General features: G+C 41.6%; 2 protein-coding genes across 2 annotated transcripts; both read left to right on the forward strand.

The window, feature by feature from the left end:
• Positions 1 to 299: 299 nt before the first annotated feature.
• On the forward strand, positions 300 to 2,960 carry LOC139634259 (transcription factor SPT20 homolog). The gene is made up of 2 exons (XM_071500613.1): positions 300 to 305; positions 601 to 2,960. The coding sequence occupies exons 1-2, from the start codon at positions 300 to 302 to the stop codon at positions 2,818 to 2,820; spliced, it is 2,226 nt and encodes a 741-aa protein (XP_071356714.1). The 3' UTR covers positions 2,821 to 2,960.
• Positions 2,961 to 5,530: 2,570 nt separating this feature from the next.
• zc3h12ab (zinc finger CCCH-type containing 12Ab) lies at positions 5,531 to 16,405 on the forward strand. The gene is given in 7 exon segments (XM_071500830.1): positions 5,531 to 5,669; positions 6,541 to 6,714; positions 6,717 to 7,123; positions 10,112 to 10,251; positions 13,448 to 13,682; positions 13,835 to 13,935; positions 14,379 to 16,405. Coding segments are annotated over 6 exon segments (2,001 nt in total). The 5' UTR covers positions 5,531 to 5,669; positions 6,541 to 6,585; the 3' UTR covers positions 15,368 to 16,405.
• The last annotated feature ends 1,570 nt before the right edge of the window (positions 16,406 to 17,975 follow it).

Genomic DNA, 17,975 nt, shown 5'->3' on the forward strand with positions numbered 1-17,975 from the left:
AGTTGATGAAGAAAGTTATTGAAAAGTATGGAAATAAAATATGGACTTTGTCGTCAGTACCAAACATGCAGCGGGCACGGGGCAAGATTGTTCTTCTCCGGAGTGACACTTTCAGTCCTGGAGCAAAAAACCGAAATTCATTGTTTTTTGAAAAAAACTTACTAATTCATGCTGAGGACAAAATAAAGAAACTCAAGCCAGACCTCTGTGGTCATCACATTGTGCTGACTGACATTGCAGCATCACGTTTTAGCAAACCAAAAGATTTGGCTCAAACAATTAACAAGCAGCTGAATAACATGGTGGTGGGACATATGAAAAGTTCCTTGAATCAAGGTTGCTTAGGTGTCTTAAGCATGAACTTCCCCAGTGTTGATCTTATTAAGAACATCATCCAAATCCAACAGTGCGATTGTGGAAAGCCAAAATTACCAACATCTGAGCTGGGCAAACCTGAAACTGATCAAAACAGTACACCTGGAGCAGCGCCTGGACAAGACTCAACAACACCTGGGTCTGATTCAGAAACAACAGGTGAAGCAGCTCCAGCAGAAGACTCAACAACCCCTGGGCCAGAGTCAGAAACAACAACTGAGGTAGCTCCAGCACAAGATTCAACAACCCCTGGGCCAGAGTCAGAAACAACAGCTGAAGCAGGGTCTGCACAAGACTCAACAACCCCTGGGCCAGAGTCAGAAACAACAGCTGAGGCAGGGTCTGCACAAGACTCTACAACACCTGGGCCAGAGTCAGAAACAACAGGTGAAGCAGCTCCTGCACAAGACTCAACAACCCCTGGGCTGGAATCAGAAACATCTGCTGAGGCAGCTCCTGCACAAGACTCTACAACACCTGGTCCAGAGTCAGAAACAACAGGTGAGGCAGGGTCTACACAAGATTCAACAACCCCTGGGCCGGAGTCAGAAACAACAGCTGAGGCAGCTCCTGCACAAGACTCTACAACACCTGGGCCAGAGTCAGAAACAACAGGTGAAGCAGCTCCAGCACAAGATTCAACAACCCCGGGGCCAGAGTCAGAAACAACAGGAGAAGCAGCTCCAGCACAAGACTCTACAACAGCTGAGGCAGGGTCTGCACAAGATTCAACAACCCCTGGGCCAGAGTCAGAAACAACGGGTGAAGCAGCTCCTGCACAAGATTCAACAACCCCTGGGCCAGAGTCAGAAACAACAGCTGAGGCAGGGTCTGCACAAGACTCAACAACCCCTGGGCCAGAGTCAGAAACAACGGGTGAAGCAGCTCCAGCACAAGACTCAACAACCCCTGGGCCAGAGTCAGAAACAACGGGTGAAGCAGCTCCAGCACAAGACTCAACAACCCCTGGGCCAGAGTCAGAAACAACAGGTGAAGCAGCTCCAGCACAAGACTCTACAACACCTGGGCCAGAGTCAGAAACAACAGCTGAGGCAGGGTCTGCACAAGACTCAACAACCCCTGGGCCAGAGTCAGAAACAACGGGTGAAGCAGCTCCAGCACAAGATTCAACAACCCCGGGGCCGGAGTCAGAAACAACAGGTGAAGCAGCTCCTACACAAGATTCAACAACCCCTGGGCCAGAGTCAGAAACAACAGCTGAGGCAGGGTCTGCACAAGACTCAACAACCCCTGGGCCAGAGTCAGAAACAACGGGTGAAGCAGCTCCAGCAGAAGATTCAACAACCCCTGGGCCAGAGTCAGAAACAACAGGTGAAGCAGCTCCAGCAGAAGATTCAACAACCCCTGGGCCAGAGTCAGAAACAACAGCTGAGGCAGGGTCTGCACAAGATTCAACAACCCCTGGGCCAGAGTCAGAAACAACAGGTGAACCAGCTCCAGCACAAGATTCAACAACCCCAGGGCCGGAGTCAGAAACAACAGGTGAAGCAGCTCCTACACAAGATTCAACAACCCCTGGGCCAGAGTCAGAAACAACAGCTGAGGCAGGGTCTGCACAAGACTCAACAACCCCTGGGCCAGAGTCAGAAACAACGGGTGAAGCAGCTCCAGCAGAAGATTCAACAACCCCTGGGCCAGAGTCAGAAACAACAGCTGAGGCAGGGTCTGCACAAGATTCAACAACCCCTGGGCCAGAGTCAGAAACAACAGGTGAAGCAGCTCCTGCACAAGATTCAACAACCCCTGGGCCAGAGTCAGAAACAACAGCTGAGGCAGGGTCTGCACAAGACTCAACAACCCCTGGGCCAGAGTCAGAAACAACGGGTGAAGCAGCTCCAGCAGAAGATTCAACAACCCCTGGGCCAGAGTCAGAAACAACAGCTGAGGCAGGGTCTGCACAAGACTCAACAACCCCTGGGCCAGAGTCAGAAACAACAGGTGAAGCAGCTCCAGCACAAGACTCTACAACACCTGGGCCAGAGTCAGAAACATCAGCTGAGGCAGGGTCTGCACAAGACTCTACAACACCCAGGCCTGATTCAGAAACAACAGGTGAAGCAGCTCCTGCACAAGACTCTACAACCCCTGGGCCAGAGTCAGAAACAACAGCTGAGGCAGCTCCTGCACAAGACTCTACAACACCTGGGCCAGAGTCAGAAACAACAGGTGAAGCAGCTCCTGCACAAGACTCTACAACACCTGGGCCAGAGTCAGAAACAACAGGTGAAGCAGCTCCAGCAGAAGACTCAACAACCCCTGGGCCAGAGTCAGAAACAACAGCTGAAGCAGCTCCTGCACAAGACTCTACAACACCTGGGCCGGAGTCAGAAACAACAGGAGAAGCAGCTCCTACACAAGATTCAACAACACCTGGGCCGGAGTCAGAAACAACAGCTGAAGCAGCTCCTACACAAGAATCAATAACCCCTGGGCCGGAGTCAGAAACAACAGCTGGGGCAGGGTCTGCTCAAGACTCTACAACACCTGGGCCGGAGTCAGAAACAACAGCTGAGGCAGGGTCTACACAAGACTCAACAATACCTGGGCCAGATTCAGAAACAACAGTAGAAGCAGCTCCTGCACAAGAATCAGCAACACCTGGGCTGGAGTCAGAAACAACAGGTGAAGCAGCTCCTACACAAGAATCAATAACCCCTGGGCCGGAGTCAGAAACAACAGCTGGGGCAGGGTCTGCTCAAGACTCTACAACCCCTGGGCCAGAGTCAGAAACAACAGCTGGGGCAGGGTCTACACAAGACTCAACAACACCTGGGCCAGAGTCAGAAACAACAGGTGAAGCAGCTCCTACACAAGAATCAATAACCACTGGGCCGGAGTCAGAAACAACAGGAGAAGCAGCTCCTACACAAGAATCAATAACACCTGGGCCGGAGTCAGAAACAACAGGAGAAGCAGCTCCTACACAAGAATCAATAACCACTGGGCCGGAGTCAGAAACAACAGGAGAAGCAGCTCCTACACAAGAATCAATAACCCCTGGGCCGGAGTCAGAAACAACAGGTGAAGCAGCTCCTACACAAGAATCAATAACCCCTGGGCCGGAGTCAGAAACAACAGGTGAAGCAGCTCCTACACAAGAATCAATAACCCCTGGGCCGGAGTCAGAAACAACAGGTGAAGCAGCTCCTACACAAGAATCAATAACCACTGGGCCGGAGTCAGAAACAACAGGAGAAGCAGCTCCTACACAAGAATCAATAACCCCTGGGCCGGAGTCAGAAACAACAGGTGAAGCAGCTCCTACACAAGAATCAATAACCCCTGGGCCGGAGTCAGAAACAACAGCTGCCCATCGGCCAAACTCTGAAGCAACCACAGAAGTAGCGTCTACACAGGACTCCTCAACACCTGGATCAATTTCCGAAGCAACAGCTGAAACAGCTCCTGCACATGACCCAACAAATCCCGGGCCAGATTCAGAAACAACACCCACATTAACACCAGCACCAGACTCAACAATTCCTGGACTGGACTCTAAAACGACAGCTGGGGCAGTGTCTGACCCATATTCTGTTCTTCCAAACACTATGCCTGAGCACACACCAAAATCAACAACATCTCAGAAAATTTCAGAGCCATCACCTGAGTCACCCACCACAAATAAAGGTGAACCTGGGTCAACAGAGCACAAACCACTACTGATAAATCCACCAGACACCCTGCCTACAGCAGTGCCTGAGTCACATCCAGCTGTTCTACCCAACATCCCTCTTCAAGTGAAGCATAAGCCAAAACCACAGTGGAGAAGGCGTAATTGTCATAGAGGGTAGATTGTAAGAAATCATCCACTAAATCAAATAAGGTTATCTGATATTAATTATATTTTGGAAAGGAAGCATGTAGAATTGTGTTTTCTCCAGCAAACATAAATATTTGAGACAAGACAGAGCATTCTTTTGTCATCTATTTTTTTTAATTTTCTCTTAGTATTCATATGCATTGTCAGGAACAGCAGTTCATGTTCAGACCAGGTCCTTGCAAACCCATATAATGGTTTTCAAAGACACATTCTGACAAATCAATCATCACAAAAGACTGCAGAAAGATCAAAACAGCCATTCTTTTCAAAACACTGCATGAAATCTAACTAGTAGTGATTTATCTTATATAGACTACTTAAAGAAGAAAAAACTAAATTAACAAAATATCTTAGGCAGCCTACAATTTATAGATCCTACTTCATATCTTTCATATCTTGCCTGTCATTTATATTTGATTCTTGATAGTCCTTTTTTTTTTTTTTTTTTTTAAATAGTCTTCCTTTCAGACACCTTGGATAAAAAAAATCTGATGCTTCTGCTTAAATACAAACAAAACCAGTAATTTATGGTCCTTTTAAAAATGTGAGGTATGTGCTCCACTGAGTGTAATTTTTGTTAATATGGCAAGTTAATGCGTGTTAATTGGTAAACCTCAGAGTGGAAAGTAGGCAGGCATGTTACATTTTTAAAAATCTCATCTAAAACTAAAGGAGTGGCTGTATTTTCCAGAATGTCTAATTATTCCTTTTGAAATTGCTTTTATTATTTTAATACATAGGCCTAATTGTGTTTGCATGGTATATTTTACTCCATAAATGTGTGTATCATCTTACAAATGTATTACTTATACACACACAGATAAATGACCTAAATGTGGAGACTCACTTTCACATTTTGCACTGGGGCCCCCTTGTGGCCCTGCCCTGAAATAAATTAAATAATAAATTAAATATGGTCAATACAGTAGGGTTACCACAACATAACAAGTGTGGGTTTACAAAGACTTACATGTATTTATGTTGCAGTGCTTTAGAGCAGTTATGATGCAGAAATTGAATCCATAATTTGGCTGTGAAGCTGTTCCAAGTGTAATGATATCTTCCAAGATGCTACTACTTACCAATTAAATATTAGTATAAAAACGACCAGGTCTGAATGTATTGTATTATGCCAATTTAAGTCGATGTCTTTCCTTTTTTTTTTTTTTTTCTGCTCAATTTTTCCTAATTTAATTTGCGTAATCAATGGCAATGAAACGGGCGTGTGAGCGTTTACTTTGAGCTCAGTTTTTAACCGGAATCCCGGCATGTGACGCGGCCAACCCTCCGCCTGCTGGTTGTTCGTGATGTCAAGAAAAGGAAAAAGCCCAACTTCCTTGTCCCCGGCTCACTGCTCTACAAGAGGCGCCCCGTCGGCACATACCAGCAGTGAGAGCCTCTTCACACGGACACCTGAGAAAAGACACGTTTTTGTGGCTTTTAAACGCTACAGGTGAGTTTCTCTCTCTTGCTTTGTGGAGTTGAAGTTGAGGCGGAAACAGCAAGAGCAGCTTTTTAAACTTTGCCGAAATTGTAGGCTCCTTCTGCCCTGTGAGTGAACGGGTAACCACAAACTGAGAAACTGTGGAGTTTCACTGTTATTTCATTCATGTATATGAATAAAAATCGTGATGATTTATTTCACCTCTCACTTCTCCTGCTGTGTACATTTTTGTTTTCCAAGGTAAAGTTTTAATCTGACAAATCTGATATTTCTTCAATTTGTTTGGACTAGATTTTTACCTAAAGCAGGTTGTGGAGGAAATCTGCACGTTTTCAGCAGGTTGATTTAATGCAGCCCAGTTCACCAGCAGTCAAACTGTGTAATTTAATAGAGGGGTCAGTTTTCAGAGAAGTAAAGGACTGAAATACTTAATTCCTCATTTCTCTGGTTCCAGCCAGTGAAGTGTGAGGATTTGCTGATTTCTCAGTTTCATGTAAACATGAATCTTTTTGGCGTGGTGGACGGACAAAAGAAGACATTTGAAGTCACCATTGGCCATAGAAAAGCCACACAATAGAATATAAAATTAGTTTAAAAAAAAAAAAGTCTACAATACAATAAAATGCTGCTTGCATGTTAATACTAAATAATGATAATCCCATAGAAAAGGATATTTAAAAAATTGTTAATAATACATTACTTTGCTGAAATAAGTGTTTTTTAGAGTATTTTTAAGCAAAAGATCTCTTAAACATCTTTCACCACAGATTTTTCTGTTGACTGACTAATGAATTAATTCACTAGTTGCTTCAGCTGTTATAGTAACAAAAATATTTAAACAAGTGAATGTGTTATCATAAGAAACTACTCTGTCTTTCAGGACTGCAGACTGGACACTGGAACAATAAACATGCGTGGAACATGAATGGGCAGCGACGAGGAAGAAGAGATGAATGCTGATGTTGTTTTTCCATCTGTACACTCGTGGAGTAAAGTCCCCACCACGACTTATCTGAACCTCACAGACTCGGACACTTCTGCATGGATCTTCCCTTCACTTCGCTTCTCCCCGTTCAGAACTCCTCCCGTTCTTCCAGTGAGAAAATGTATCCCAGTGAACCTGAACCAAGCCCGGACCCCCAGCACCTGGAGGCCCAGATGGACTTCTTCCACAAGCTGGGGTACTCCACGGCTCAGGTTCTGGCTGTTCAGCAGAAGTTCGGCCCCAGCATGGACACAGATAAGGTTCTTGGGGAGCTGGTGAGGATCGGTGCCAGTCGGGAGGGCAAGCAGGGGCCGGTGACGACGATGTCGGTGCTGGTCCCCAGGGGGGACGTCCAGGCAGTGGGCCCCACCCTGCAGCTGCCTGTTACTGTAGCGTCTCCGCAGAGCAGAGAGGAGAACAGCGAGGATGAAGACGCCCTGAGACCTGTCGTTATAGATGGCAGCAATGTGGCCATGAGGTGAGAAACTTGCTGAGCTGAAATGATTAGATGATTGATGAGTCGAAAAATTAACATTTCAGTTATTTTTCAAGAAAACGCTGCCCTAAATTCACTGGTTCTTTCTTAAATCTGTGGGTTTGGTGCTTTTTTTTAGTTTTATATCATTTAGAGAGTAATGATTAGTGGATTAATCAATTACTTGATTGATAGAAAATGAACTAACAACTATTTTGATAATCAAATAATCATTTTAGTCATTTTTTAACCAACATTTTGAACAGTTGGCATTTGAAGGTGTCACCTTGGGAAGCATTTTCCATTATTTTCTGAAACCTTATAGACAGAATAATGAAAAGACGAATTGGGAAGATAATAAATAATTAGTTGTAGCCCTAATATAGGGCTTGTTTGGGAATGTTTAAAGACATTACCACCTCTTGTTGTATACACCAAACAACTCATCAATAACAAAGAAATAACTGGCAGATTAATCTATACTGAAAATACTCACAAGTTTCCTTAGTAACAACCTTTCTCTGCTTTAACTCTTTCCAGTCCTTATACTGTAGCTTTAGAAGTCCTTTTGTCACTGTTTGGTGACGAGAAGCTTTGTGTGGTTTTGTGTATTTATCTCCTTTTAAAGTTAGTTTTAATTATTACAGTTTTCCCAGCTACTATTTCACCTCAAGTATGGTTTTGTGTCATGCTGAGATGAATGTTTCATCTTTTACAGATGAGCAGTTTTCTGACATTTAATTTCACCTCAAGTCTCCCAGTGATTCACTTTTAGTTTGTTTTGGAGATAGATCAGTTTTCTCTCAATTGAGGTGAAATGTGGCTGAAAGCAGATTTTGCCCGATAGGCAGCAAGGGCAGCTTTTATCTTCACCGACAGGTTGATCTGATAGTTTGTATTTTAGTCACAAATCGAGTGTGAAGACACTGTGGGGGGTTTTTGTGTTAGGGTTTTTTAAACTAAAATAGTGACATGTAGCTTTCAGCTGCACTTTCTCATTTGTATTACACTCATATTTTAACTCTGACATTTAATTTCTTAATTTAACCTATTTAAAGCAAGATTTTAACATGAACATGTAATTAATTCATACTTGTTTTTAGCAATATCTACCACAATAACAACAACAACAACTAATAATAATAATAATAGTTATAAAACAAGATTAACAGCTCTGTGAGGCTGCACCTTTGACCTAAATGCTAATGTAATGAAAAAAAGGTACAACCTCTAATTTTTCTAACCCAATTTCCAGAAAAAAATATTGTATTATATTCAGCCCAATATGGCTACTTAAGCGCTAATGTCAACCTGCTGACATGCTCAACAAAAGTCTGAATAGCACCAAATTCATTCCCGTTTATCCTGTGGTGTATGATTATCTGAATCAAATGTCATGACAATCCATTCAGTAGTTGTTGAAACATTTCCATCTGGACCAAAGTGTTGGACTGATTGACAGACTAATAGTGATAATAATAAAAAATATATATACTTTCACTGGTTCTAAAGCTAAATGACAAATTGCTGTGACAAACAGGTTTGATTTCTCAGGAGTTACAATGTGTATTTGCTCTTGGCCCAGTATTTGCATTCCGCATCACTTGAGGAATGGATCAACATCAATGACAATGAGGATGACAAACTTGTGGAAACACAATTATAGCATCACCCAAGCGTTGCCTTTTATGTGGTTGGCAGAATGTGGCAGCATGTTTTTCACAACACTGGAGTCGGTTAGATCTTCCAGGAGGGTGTCACAAAGAGATGCAGGAAGTGTCTTGTACTGTGTCACAAGTAATTCAAGGAACTCTGCCTGTGGGTGCTCTCCACCTTTTCCCTCATTTGCCTTCTCATACCGAGACATGCACACACAGTTAGAGGAAGGCTGGGACAGAAAATGGGTGGGAGAATGAGGGGAATAAAATACAGTGCATAAACTCAGTGTGTACAGAGTACACACACCCCTCTGTCCTTATGCCTCTCCCAGCGAGGCACGCCCGTTCAGGCATGTCGTGAACTAGCTGCTCGAGTATGCAAATAATGGCACATGTACGTGCCTTCTTGCTTCCTTCGTGACCAGTGGTTCTCACAGAGAGCACATTTCAAGGGGATCAGGCCCGACAGCTTTTTGGACTGCAGCTCCCCTTTGTCCTTTTCTTGTTCTCTGACTTTAAACCTGACACATCCAAAAAGCCCCTAAGGCCTTATAGCACTGTCAGCTGTTGTTTTTTGTGTATTTTGTTCATGTATTTAGATCTAATACTAATCCTCAGGTTATATTCTTGATATCACTGTACGCTGCTGATACTGATTTGTAGGTATAAGTGGATGATAATGAAACTCTAAACCAAGCCAAACAACCAGTTTAGTTTAAACCAGAATAAAAATTTAATCAGTAGTTTGTGGATTACAGCTTTGATTTTCAAACTGAGGGTCAAGAGATGAATTACAAGAGAGGATAGAAACACAGCTAACACTTTACTCTAAGTCCCCCTATTTAACATACCCAAGATGTATATAAACAGATGCCAGTTTTCACCCATTGGTAGAGGCTGTTGCATAAAGGGATGATGAACGACAATATTGTGAAACGCAGTTATGATAATATAGTAGGAGAACTGACAAATGCTCTACATTAATAAACACATAATAATGTTCTGATACCTGCTTATGACAACATTAATGTGTTGTTCTTTGCATCCTTAGTCGCCATAGTTTCCACAATGAATTCATAAAGCTTGACCTGTTTCAGACATCTCGGCTTGTTCTACTGTAATCCTCTAATTTACATAACAAATGTAGTGATAAGGTGCATTGATAAGAGCTGTGTGTAGTTTAAACATCAAAATGACATTATGCAGGACACTTGAGTCATTGTTGTGAACTGGCTCAGTGAAGCTTTCATTCACATACACTTTTTAAATTGTTGATGTGTGAATGTTTTGTAATTTCTTCCTCACTTTTCCTGGTTTCAATTTATTTGTTCAGCCATGGGAACAAGGAAGTTTTCTCGTGTCTGGGAATCCAGTTGGCTGTGAACTTCTTCCTGGACAGAGGCCACACTGAAATCACTGTGTTTGTTCCCTCATGGAGGAAGGAGCAGCCCCGGCCAGATGCTCCCATCACAGGTATGACAACAGTATTGTACATTAGTTTATACAGTTGAAACCAGAAGTTTACATACACTATATAAAAAGGCACATAACCTTTTTTTTCTCACCGTCTAACATTAAATCAGATTAAGCTTTTCCTGTTTTTGGTCAATTAGGATTACCAAAATTATTTCTATTTGCTAAATGCCAGAATAATGAGAAAAGGATTTTTATTACTTTCTTCAAAGTCAGAAGTTTACATACACTAAGATTACTATGCCTTTAAACAATTTGGGAAAGCCCAGATGATGATGTCATGTCTTTGGAAGCCTCTGATAGGTTTATTGACAACATTTGAGTTAATTAGAGGCACACCTGTGGATGTACCTGAAACACACTGCTTCTTTGTGTAACATCATGGGAAAATCAAAAGAAATCAGCCAAGATACCAGGAAGAGAATTGTGGACTTGCACAAGTCTGGTTCATCCTTGGGTGCAATTTCCAGATGCCTGAAGGTGCCACGGTCATCTGTTCAAACAATTATATGCAAGTATAAACACTATGGGAATGTCCAGCCATCATACCGCTCAGGAAGGAGACGGGTTCTGTGTCCCAGAGATGAACGTGCTTTGGTCCGAAATGTGCATATCAACCCAAGAACAAAAGCAAAAGACCTTGTGGAGATGCTGGCTGAAGCTGGTAAGAGTGTGTCATTATCAACAGTGAAACGAGTCCTGTACCGACATGGGCTGAAAGGCCACTCTCCCAGGAAGAAGCCATTACTCCAAAAGAAACATAAAAAAGCCAGATTACAGTTTGCAAATGCACACAGGGACAAAGATCTTAATTTTTGGAGACATGTCCTGTGGTCTGACGAAACTAAAATTAAATTTTTTGGCCATAATGACCATCATTACATTTGGAGGAAAAAGGGGGAAGCTTGCAAGCCTGAGAACACCATCCCAACTGTGAAATATGGGGGTGGCAGCATCATGTTGTGGGGTTGTTTTGCTGCAGGAGGGACTGGTGCACTTCACAAAATAGATGGCATCATGAGGAAAGAATATTATGTGGAAATACTGAAGCAACATCTCAAGACATCAGCCAGGAAGTTAAAGCTTGGACGCAAATGGGTTTTCCAAATGGACAATGACTCTAAGCATACTGACAAACTGGTGACAAAGTGGCTTAAGGATAACAAAGTCAATGTTTTGGAGTGGCCATCACAAAGCCCTGATCTCAATCCTATTGAAAATTTATGGGCAGAGCTGAAAAGGCATGTGCAAGCAAGGCGGCCTACAAACTTGGCTCAGTTACACCAGTTCTGTCAGGAGGAATGGGCCAAAATTCCTGCAAACTATTGTGAGAAGCTTGTGGAAGCATATCCAAAACGTTTGACCCAAGTCATACAGTTTAAAGGCAATGCTACCAAATACTAATGAAATGTATGTAAACTTCTGACTCTCAAGAAAGTAATAAAAAATTGTCTAAAAAATGATCTCTCTCATTATTCTGGCATTTAGCATTTAGCAATAATTTTGGTAATCCTAATTGACCAAAAACAGGAAAAGTTTAATCTGATTTAATGTTAGACGGTGAGAAAAGAAAGGTTATGTGCCTTTTTATATAGTGTATGTAAACTTCTGGTTTCAACTGTACATTGTCTACTTCCTTCTTTACCTGGCAACGTCAAACACTGCACTCATTGTTAACTGAAATCAAGGTTTGGTGGGATTGCTGTGAGCTTTTTATTATGGACATTTCTGTAATTAAAAAAAATCTGGATTTTGCTTCTTTTTTAATCATGTTTTTAATTAGAGCTAAAATAATTTTTTGTTTAATTGATCAGCTGACTGATAGATTATTAAATTTCTTGTAATTCGTCCAGCAAAAATTACAAATTTACAGGTTTCAGCATCTAAAATGTGACGATTTGCTGTTTTTCTTTGTGTCATACAATTGTGAACTAAATATCTTCACACCACACAAGGATTTAAAATATGACAAATTGTGTCCCGGTAACTTTTAATGGGAATTTTTCACTATCTTTTTTTTTTTTCTATAAATAAAACGAGTGAATGCAGGAATCCCTCACTATAATGTAGTGAGATATTATAGGCTGAAGAATGAATCGTGAAATTAATTGTCAGATTAATCAATAACAAAAATAATTGTGATTTTCATCCATATTCAAAGGGGTTTTTGATTTCAAAGAGCCCATCCAGAGCCCATATTTTGAAACAGCTGCATTGAAAAAGCTGCACAAGATTTCTTCCAATGCAGCTGCTGATTCTCACTGTGAGCTGTATTGCCCTAAATGGGAAATACCCCATGTAGTAAATATGTTTTTTTCTGAACTCTATGTAGCTGTAATGCAAAAGATAAAACTGTGGGGTTTTTCCATTGGTTTGCAATAGCAAAAAATGCCAACATAACTTTCACTGTCTGTGATTCTAGCAGCCGTCTGGTGGCCTACATTTGGAACTTGCAACTGACTCAGATCTGTTTGCTTTATGCAGATGAACAGATTTCTCATGCTGATAAATAGTTTTGCAGTGGGATGTACTTTTAGAGCCTTTAGTAAATATTAAACCAGGTTAAATCAGTCTGCTGAGAAACTGAAATGCAATTGTAGTTTCCTGAAAAACAACTAAATGTAACGTGCTTTGGCTTTATTGGTGGCTGGAATCTGTGCTTTTGTAAAAAAAAAAGATTAAAAAAAAAAAAAAGAGGTTGTTTTAGTGATGAACCTACAGAGAATTATAAGCTGAAAAAGCAGCTGCCTTCAGCCTTTATATTGACTTTTAGCTCATTAAAGGTAGCAGACCCACAACCTTACCGTTTTGTTACTGTTTTCATAGTGTTTTATAGCAAAAAAAACGTCTAAAAACCTACTGTATATGCTCAGCACCAGAAGTCACAGTTACATTTAGTAGCTAAAAGAGCCACATATTTCCCTCAGGAGTTGGTGGAGACCAAAAACAGAGCTAAGAGAGACTGAGGCTGTGTCCACATTAATATGTTTTCAAACTAAAACAGGTCCAGCAGTGTTTCCAAAAGCCTCAGTTTTAGGTGCTGGAAAGCTCTGGCGTGACCGTAGCAAAAGAGATGCATTTCAAAACAAAAACGCAGGATTGTGGATGTAGCAAGCTGCCAGGACGACAACTCCAAATGATGTCTGCTTCATGATTGAGTGTGTAAATAAGTAACTGTTTTACGTCTGGTTTACAGATCAGCACATTCTGCGAGATCTGGAGAGGAAGAAGATCCTGGTGTTCACACCGTCACGGCGTTTCGCGGGCAAACGGGTGGTCTGTAACGATGATTGCTTCATTGTTAAGCTGGCCTATGAGACAGACGGCATCATTGTGTCCAACGACATGTACCGGGACCTTCAGGGAGAGAGGCCGGAGTGGAAGCGCTTCATCGAGGAGAGGCTGCTCATGTACTCCTTCGTTAATAACAAGTGAGTTCTGCCTTCCTGCCACATGGCTTCCCTCGCTGCTTTCATACCAGAACATAACACAGATAAATGATGAATGATTCAGTCAGGCAGGAGAACTGAGCAGCTGTAAATCTCTACTATTAGGACTAATGTTTGAATTTCACCTGTCGCAGATTTATGCCTCCTGATGATCCTCTGGGGCGCCACGGACCGACCCTGGAGAACTTCCTGCGGAGGTTTCCAAAGACTCAGAAAAAACAGCAGTGTCCTTATGGTGAGAGAATTTCTATCACACTTTACTGACCCTGCCTGACATTGTTTTTAAAGGAGATGTGAGACAGATACTGACATCTGTTTTTTATTGTTCTCAGCCATACTAGCAGCAGGGCTCTATAGAAAAGTCTCTTTCCTCTAGCGCCATCACTGGGTAAACATTTGATAGTGTCTAATACTTTGGTTTATTACCAGATACCTGCAAAACGACATTTCCATTTGCCCAAAATGTACTTTTTTGTGTGTGTTTAGTGCCAATTAGCAAACTTTAGCATCATGAACAGCAGGAAGGTTAACTGTAATGAGGTTTTCAGTGAATGGGCTGAATCATGCCAAACCACTGCTATTATGCTTTAAAATCAGGAAAACTGATATTGGAGTAAAACAGCTATTAAGGGCAGTTTGGCTGTAGACTGGCTGTTAAATAGATTGTTCTTCTTTCAGGAAAGAAATGTACGTATGGAATCAAATGTAAATTCCACCACCCCGAGCGAGCCAAACAGTCCAGTCGTTCAGTTGCTGATGAGCTTCGTGACAACGCCAAGCACCCTTCAACTGCTCAGAAACAACCCTCAGCTTGCTCCAGTCCTCAGCCTGGACAGAGTCTCTTAGTGGTGAAGGATATGGCTGAGAAACTGACTCTGGGACATGACAGTGGCTCTGTAAAGAAAGATAATAAAAATGAACATGTAGCTCAGTTGAAGACGAGTCACCGCTCCAGCAAGAGGGCCACATCTAGAAAGGAGAAGACCAGCCAACACTCGTCTTCTGACCACAGCTCGGTGCGGAACGATGACTCTCAGGAGCAGCTGGACTCTGGTTTAGGCTCCATAGACAGTCAGCCAAAGGAGCCTCCTCGGAACCTGTGTGATCACCAGTATGGGCCGACATACAGGAGCTGGCAGCACTCCCACAGTGTACGACAACAGTACTGCCCTCCAAGAAGTGCACCGTGCAGCTGCTGCACACATGGCCCTCCTTTTCGGGGGGCCGCACCAGCTTTCCAGCACCAAAACCAGCATCATAGCATCGGGCCAGTCAGCAGCCACAGCTCTGATATGGTCCCTTATGGCCCGCCTCATTTCCAGGGCTATGCATACCCGGTAAGCATGCCTGCGTACAGTCAGCCAACTGATTTCCAGCACCGCAGAGCCCACAACTGCCCGCAGCAGCTTTACTGGTCCGATCCATTCGGGGGTCATCCTCAGGTAGTCCACAACCTGTTGGGGGAGCGCTCACAGTGGGAACCTCCACAGGGGACGCAACCGAGTCCCAGCAGGGAGGAGAGAGAGGTCGTCCGCAAGAAGCTCCTCGCTATCTTCAGTGCCAGCTTGGTTGACGCAGCCATGGACATGTTTCCTCAGATGATGGATCCACAGAAGCTTGTTGCTGAGATCCTCATGCTGCAGACTCAGAACCGGTCGCTGAGATGAGATGAGACAAGTCCAGCGCGAGCCCACATCCTTCAGAAATTGTGTAAAACATGAGTTTGTGTTTTTTTGTATTGTGGTATCCACCTTGCTATAAATTGTATTTGAATACTTTGGAGTTGCCTCGGTGAACTGGATGAAAAAAGAAGCAACATACAGTTGATACAAATTGTATCTTTATTTAAAAAATGTAAAAAGAAAAGTTGATGTTCATGCTCCTTGTCACAAAAGGGGTTAAAGGGGGCAACACCCTGATACTCTTAAGGTGCACTCAGTGTCCATGTTAGTATGTTCACCTGTACAGCATAATGCAATTCAGTGTAACTGCCATGACTTCTACATTATTATGCTTTGCTATGTTCAGTTTTTGTTGACACTGTCATAGAGGTGTTACTTAAATCATATGTAAATTAAAAAACTGAACATTATTAGCTTTGTAAAAATAGACATTATAGCAGGCCTGTTGTGTTAGATTGTCCAGTGGGACCTATTAAAGTGGCAACTGAGTGTATAAAGTGGCATGATTGAGATGAATATACAAATGTTTGATGTGTCATATTGGCACTGTGCACTGTTTACACTCTCTCAGCCAACTATTGGAAAGGGCTGGGCAATAATTAAGCTGCCACAACCCATCACTTAAGGTGTTATGATGAAATATTAATGTTATGCTGTTGTGCTGCAGTTATTAAAAACAATACTTAAAGACATTTGAAACCAATAATTAGCTTTACGGTGCTTTATAGTCCCAGTTTTGTTTGTAAAATTTAATGTTTATGCATTTGTTATTTCAATGGTTTGTTCATATTGCTCAGACCTACCAGATACTTTTCTGTTACCAGACTGCCATTTAGCTTTTCTGGATCAGACCCAAGATGGAAAAACACAAATGACATCCTGCAGAGGATGTAGCTGTGTAATTTGTAGCTACAAATTTGACTGATGATCAGTTTAACATGACACACTGAATTGTTTTTATTTGCATATAGAGTGCAGTTATGAATTTTACCTTATGAAATAAAATAAACATTTGCAATTACATGTCATAATGAGTGTGTGTGTGTCTGTGTGTCTGTGTGTCTGTGTGTGTTTACTTTTCATCACATCAGCACACCCACAGTCTTATTTAGAACCATAAACTTGCAAAACAATCTCATGCCTGAAGCCTGCTTTGTGTCTTTGAGATGCTAATTCCATTACAAATTAATTTGCCAGTTAATTTATAAAATGTAAGATAATAGTGAAAAACATTTCAAGTTCCTAAAGCCCAAAGTGACATTTTTGAAATGCTTGTTAAACCAACAGTCTAAAAACCAAAGATATTTAATTTACAGTGATATAAAATGGAGAAAGCAGCAAATCTTGAAAGAGTGGAAATAGGAAAAGTTTGGTATTTTTGCTTGAAAAATGATTTAAATGATTAGTTACAGAATAATCAACTAATTGATTCATTGACTAATTTTTGCAACTGTTGCATCATTAAAGTCAACTGTGAAGAAATCCCCTAACAATATGACATTTGGTAGAAGGTAGTTCAGTTTCTTGTCACACAAGTTAACTTGTATAGGTGTGTCAATATTAGTCATATACTGAATGAAATTTGTTCGGTGTACAGTATATGTACGGTATAAATGTACTTAAAGTAATAAAAGTATAGGTACTTGTATTTTTTGGCATTTTTTTGTATATTACACCATTAGATTGTTTTAATGATTAATAGCATCAATGTTTAAACAGCATTTTACTGTTTTAGCTGCTTGAAGTGGAGCTAGTTGTTACCACTTTACAGTTAGTTTACTGAAGTGGTTCTCAAGATAGGGGTTGGGCCTCCTCAAAGGGTCGGAAGATTAATCTGAGAGCTCCTGAGATCATTAATGGGGGAGGAAAGAAGAGAAAAGAAAAACTGTGATGCACAGACCTGGTTTCATTTTGTGGACTTTTCTCTAATCTTAAATATTTTGTGAAATATTAATTCATTTGAACATTTATTTAAATGTTTTTTCAACTGTCAACAACTAATAGACATGAAATGTAAAGAAGGGCTAATTATTACTGATGCATTGATATGTTAGTTGTACTCCACTATATTAGAGTGTATATCTATACAGTGAGTAAAAGTACGATTCATTATTTGATCACTGACCATATGCTGACAGGTCGAGGAGCTTACATTTGCTGCAGTGTACTGTAAATGCAGAATAAGTTTGTTATCTTTGCATCTCACCAATGCTTGTGCACTTATTCTCTTCTGCGCCGTCTTATCATAGAGTCAACAGGTCACAGGTGGTGCACGTTAAAACAAACAATATGAACCACACTGAGCTGTGACAACTTGTTCCCAAACAGCAAACCACATTCTTGCTTTTGCAGCAGAACTAGAAGATAAATAAACCACAGCTAAACCACGCTGTAGTATCATCTCCATGCTTTTACACAGAAAAAGAAAAGAAAAATGTCGCGAGAAGCCAAATTAACGCAGGTTGCTCTCATTAAATGAGGACAAAAGAGTTTGCAGTAGGATCAGACAATTAGCAGGTCTCTAGGTATCAGGTATCAGAGGCAGTTTCAGTTACTGACAGTTGAAAAAAACTATTTGTGCTTTTCAGTCATT

This window comes from Trachinotus anak, unplaced genomic scaffold (genome assembly GCF_046630095.1).
Source record: "Trachinotus anak isolate AG129_WGS33_773 ecotype Australia unplaced genomic scaffold, CSIRO_AGI_Tana_v1 ptg000016l, whole genome shotgun sequence".
Classification (NCBI taxonomy): Eukaryota; Metazoa; Chordata; class Actinopteri; order Carangiformes; family Carangidae; genus Trachinotus; species Trachinotus anak.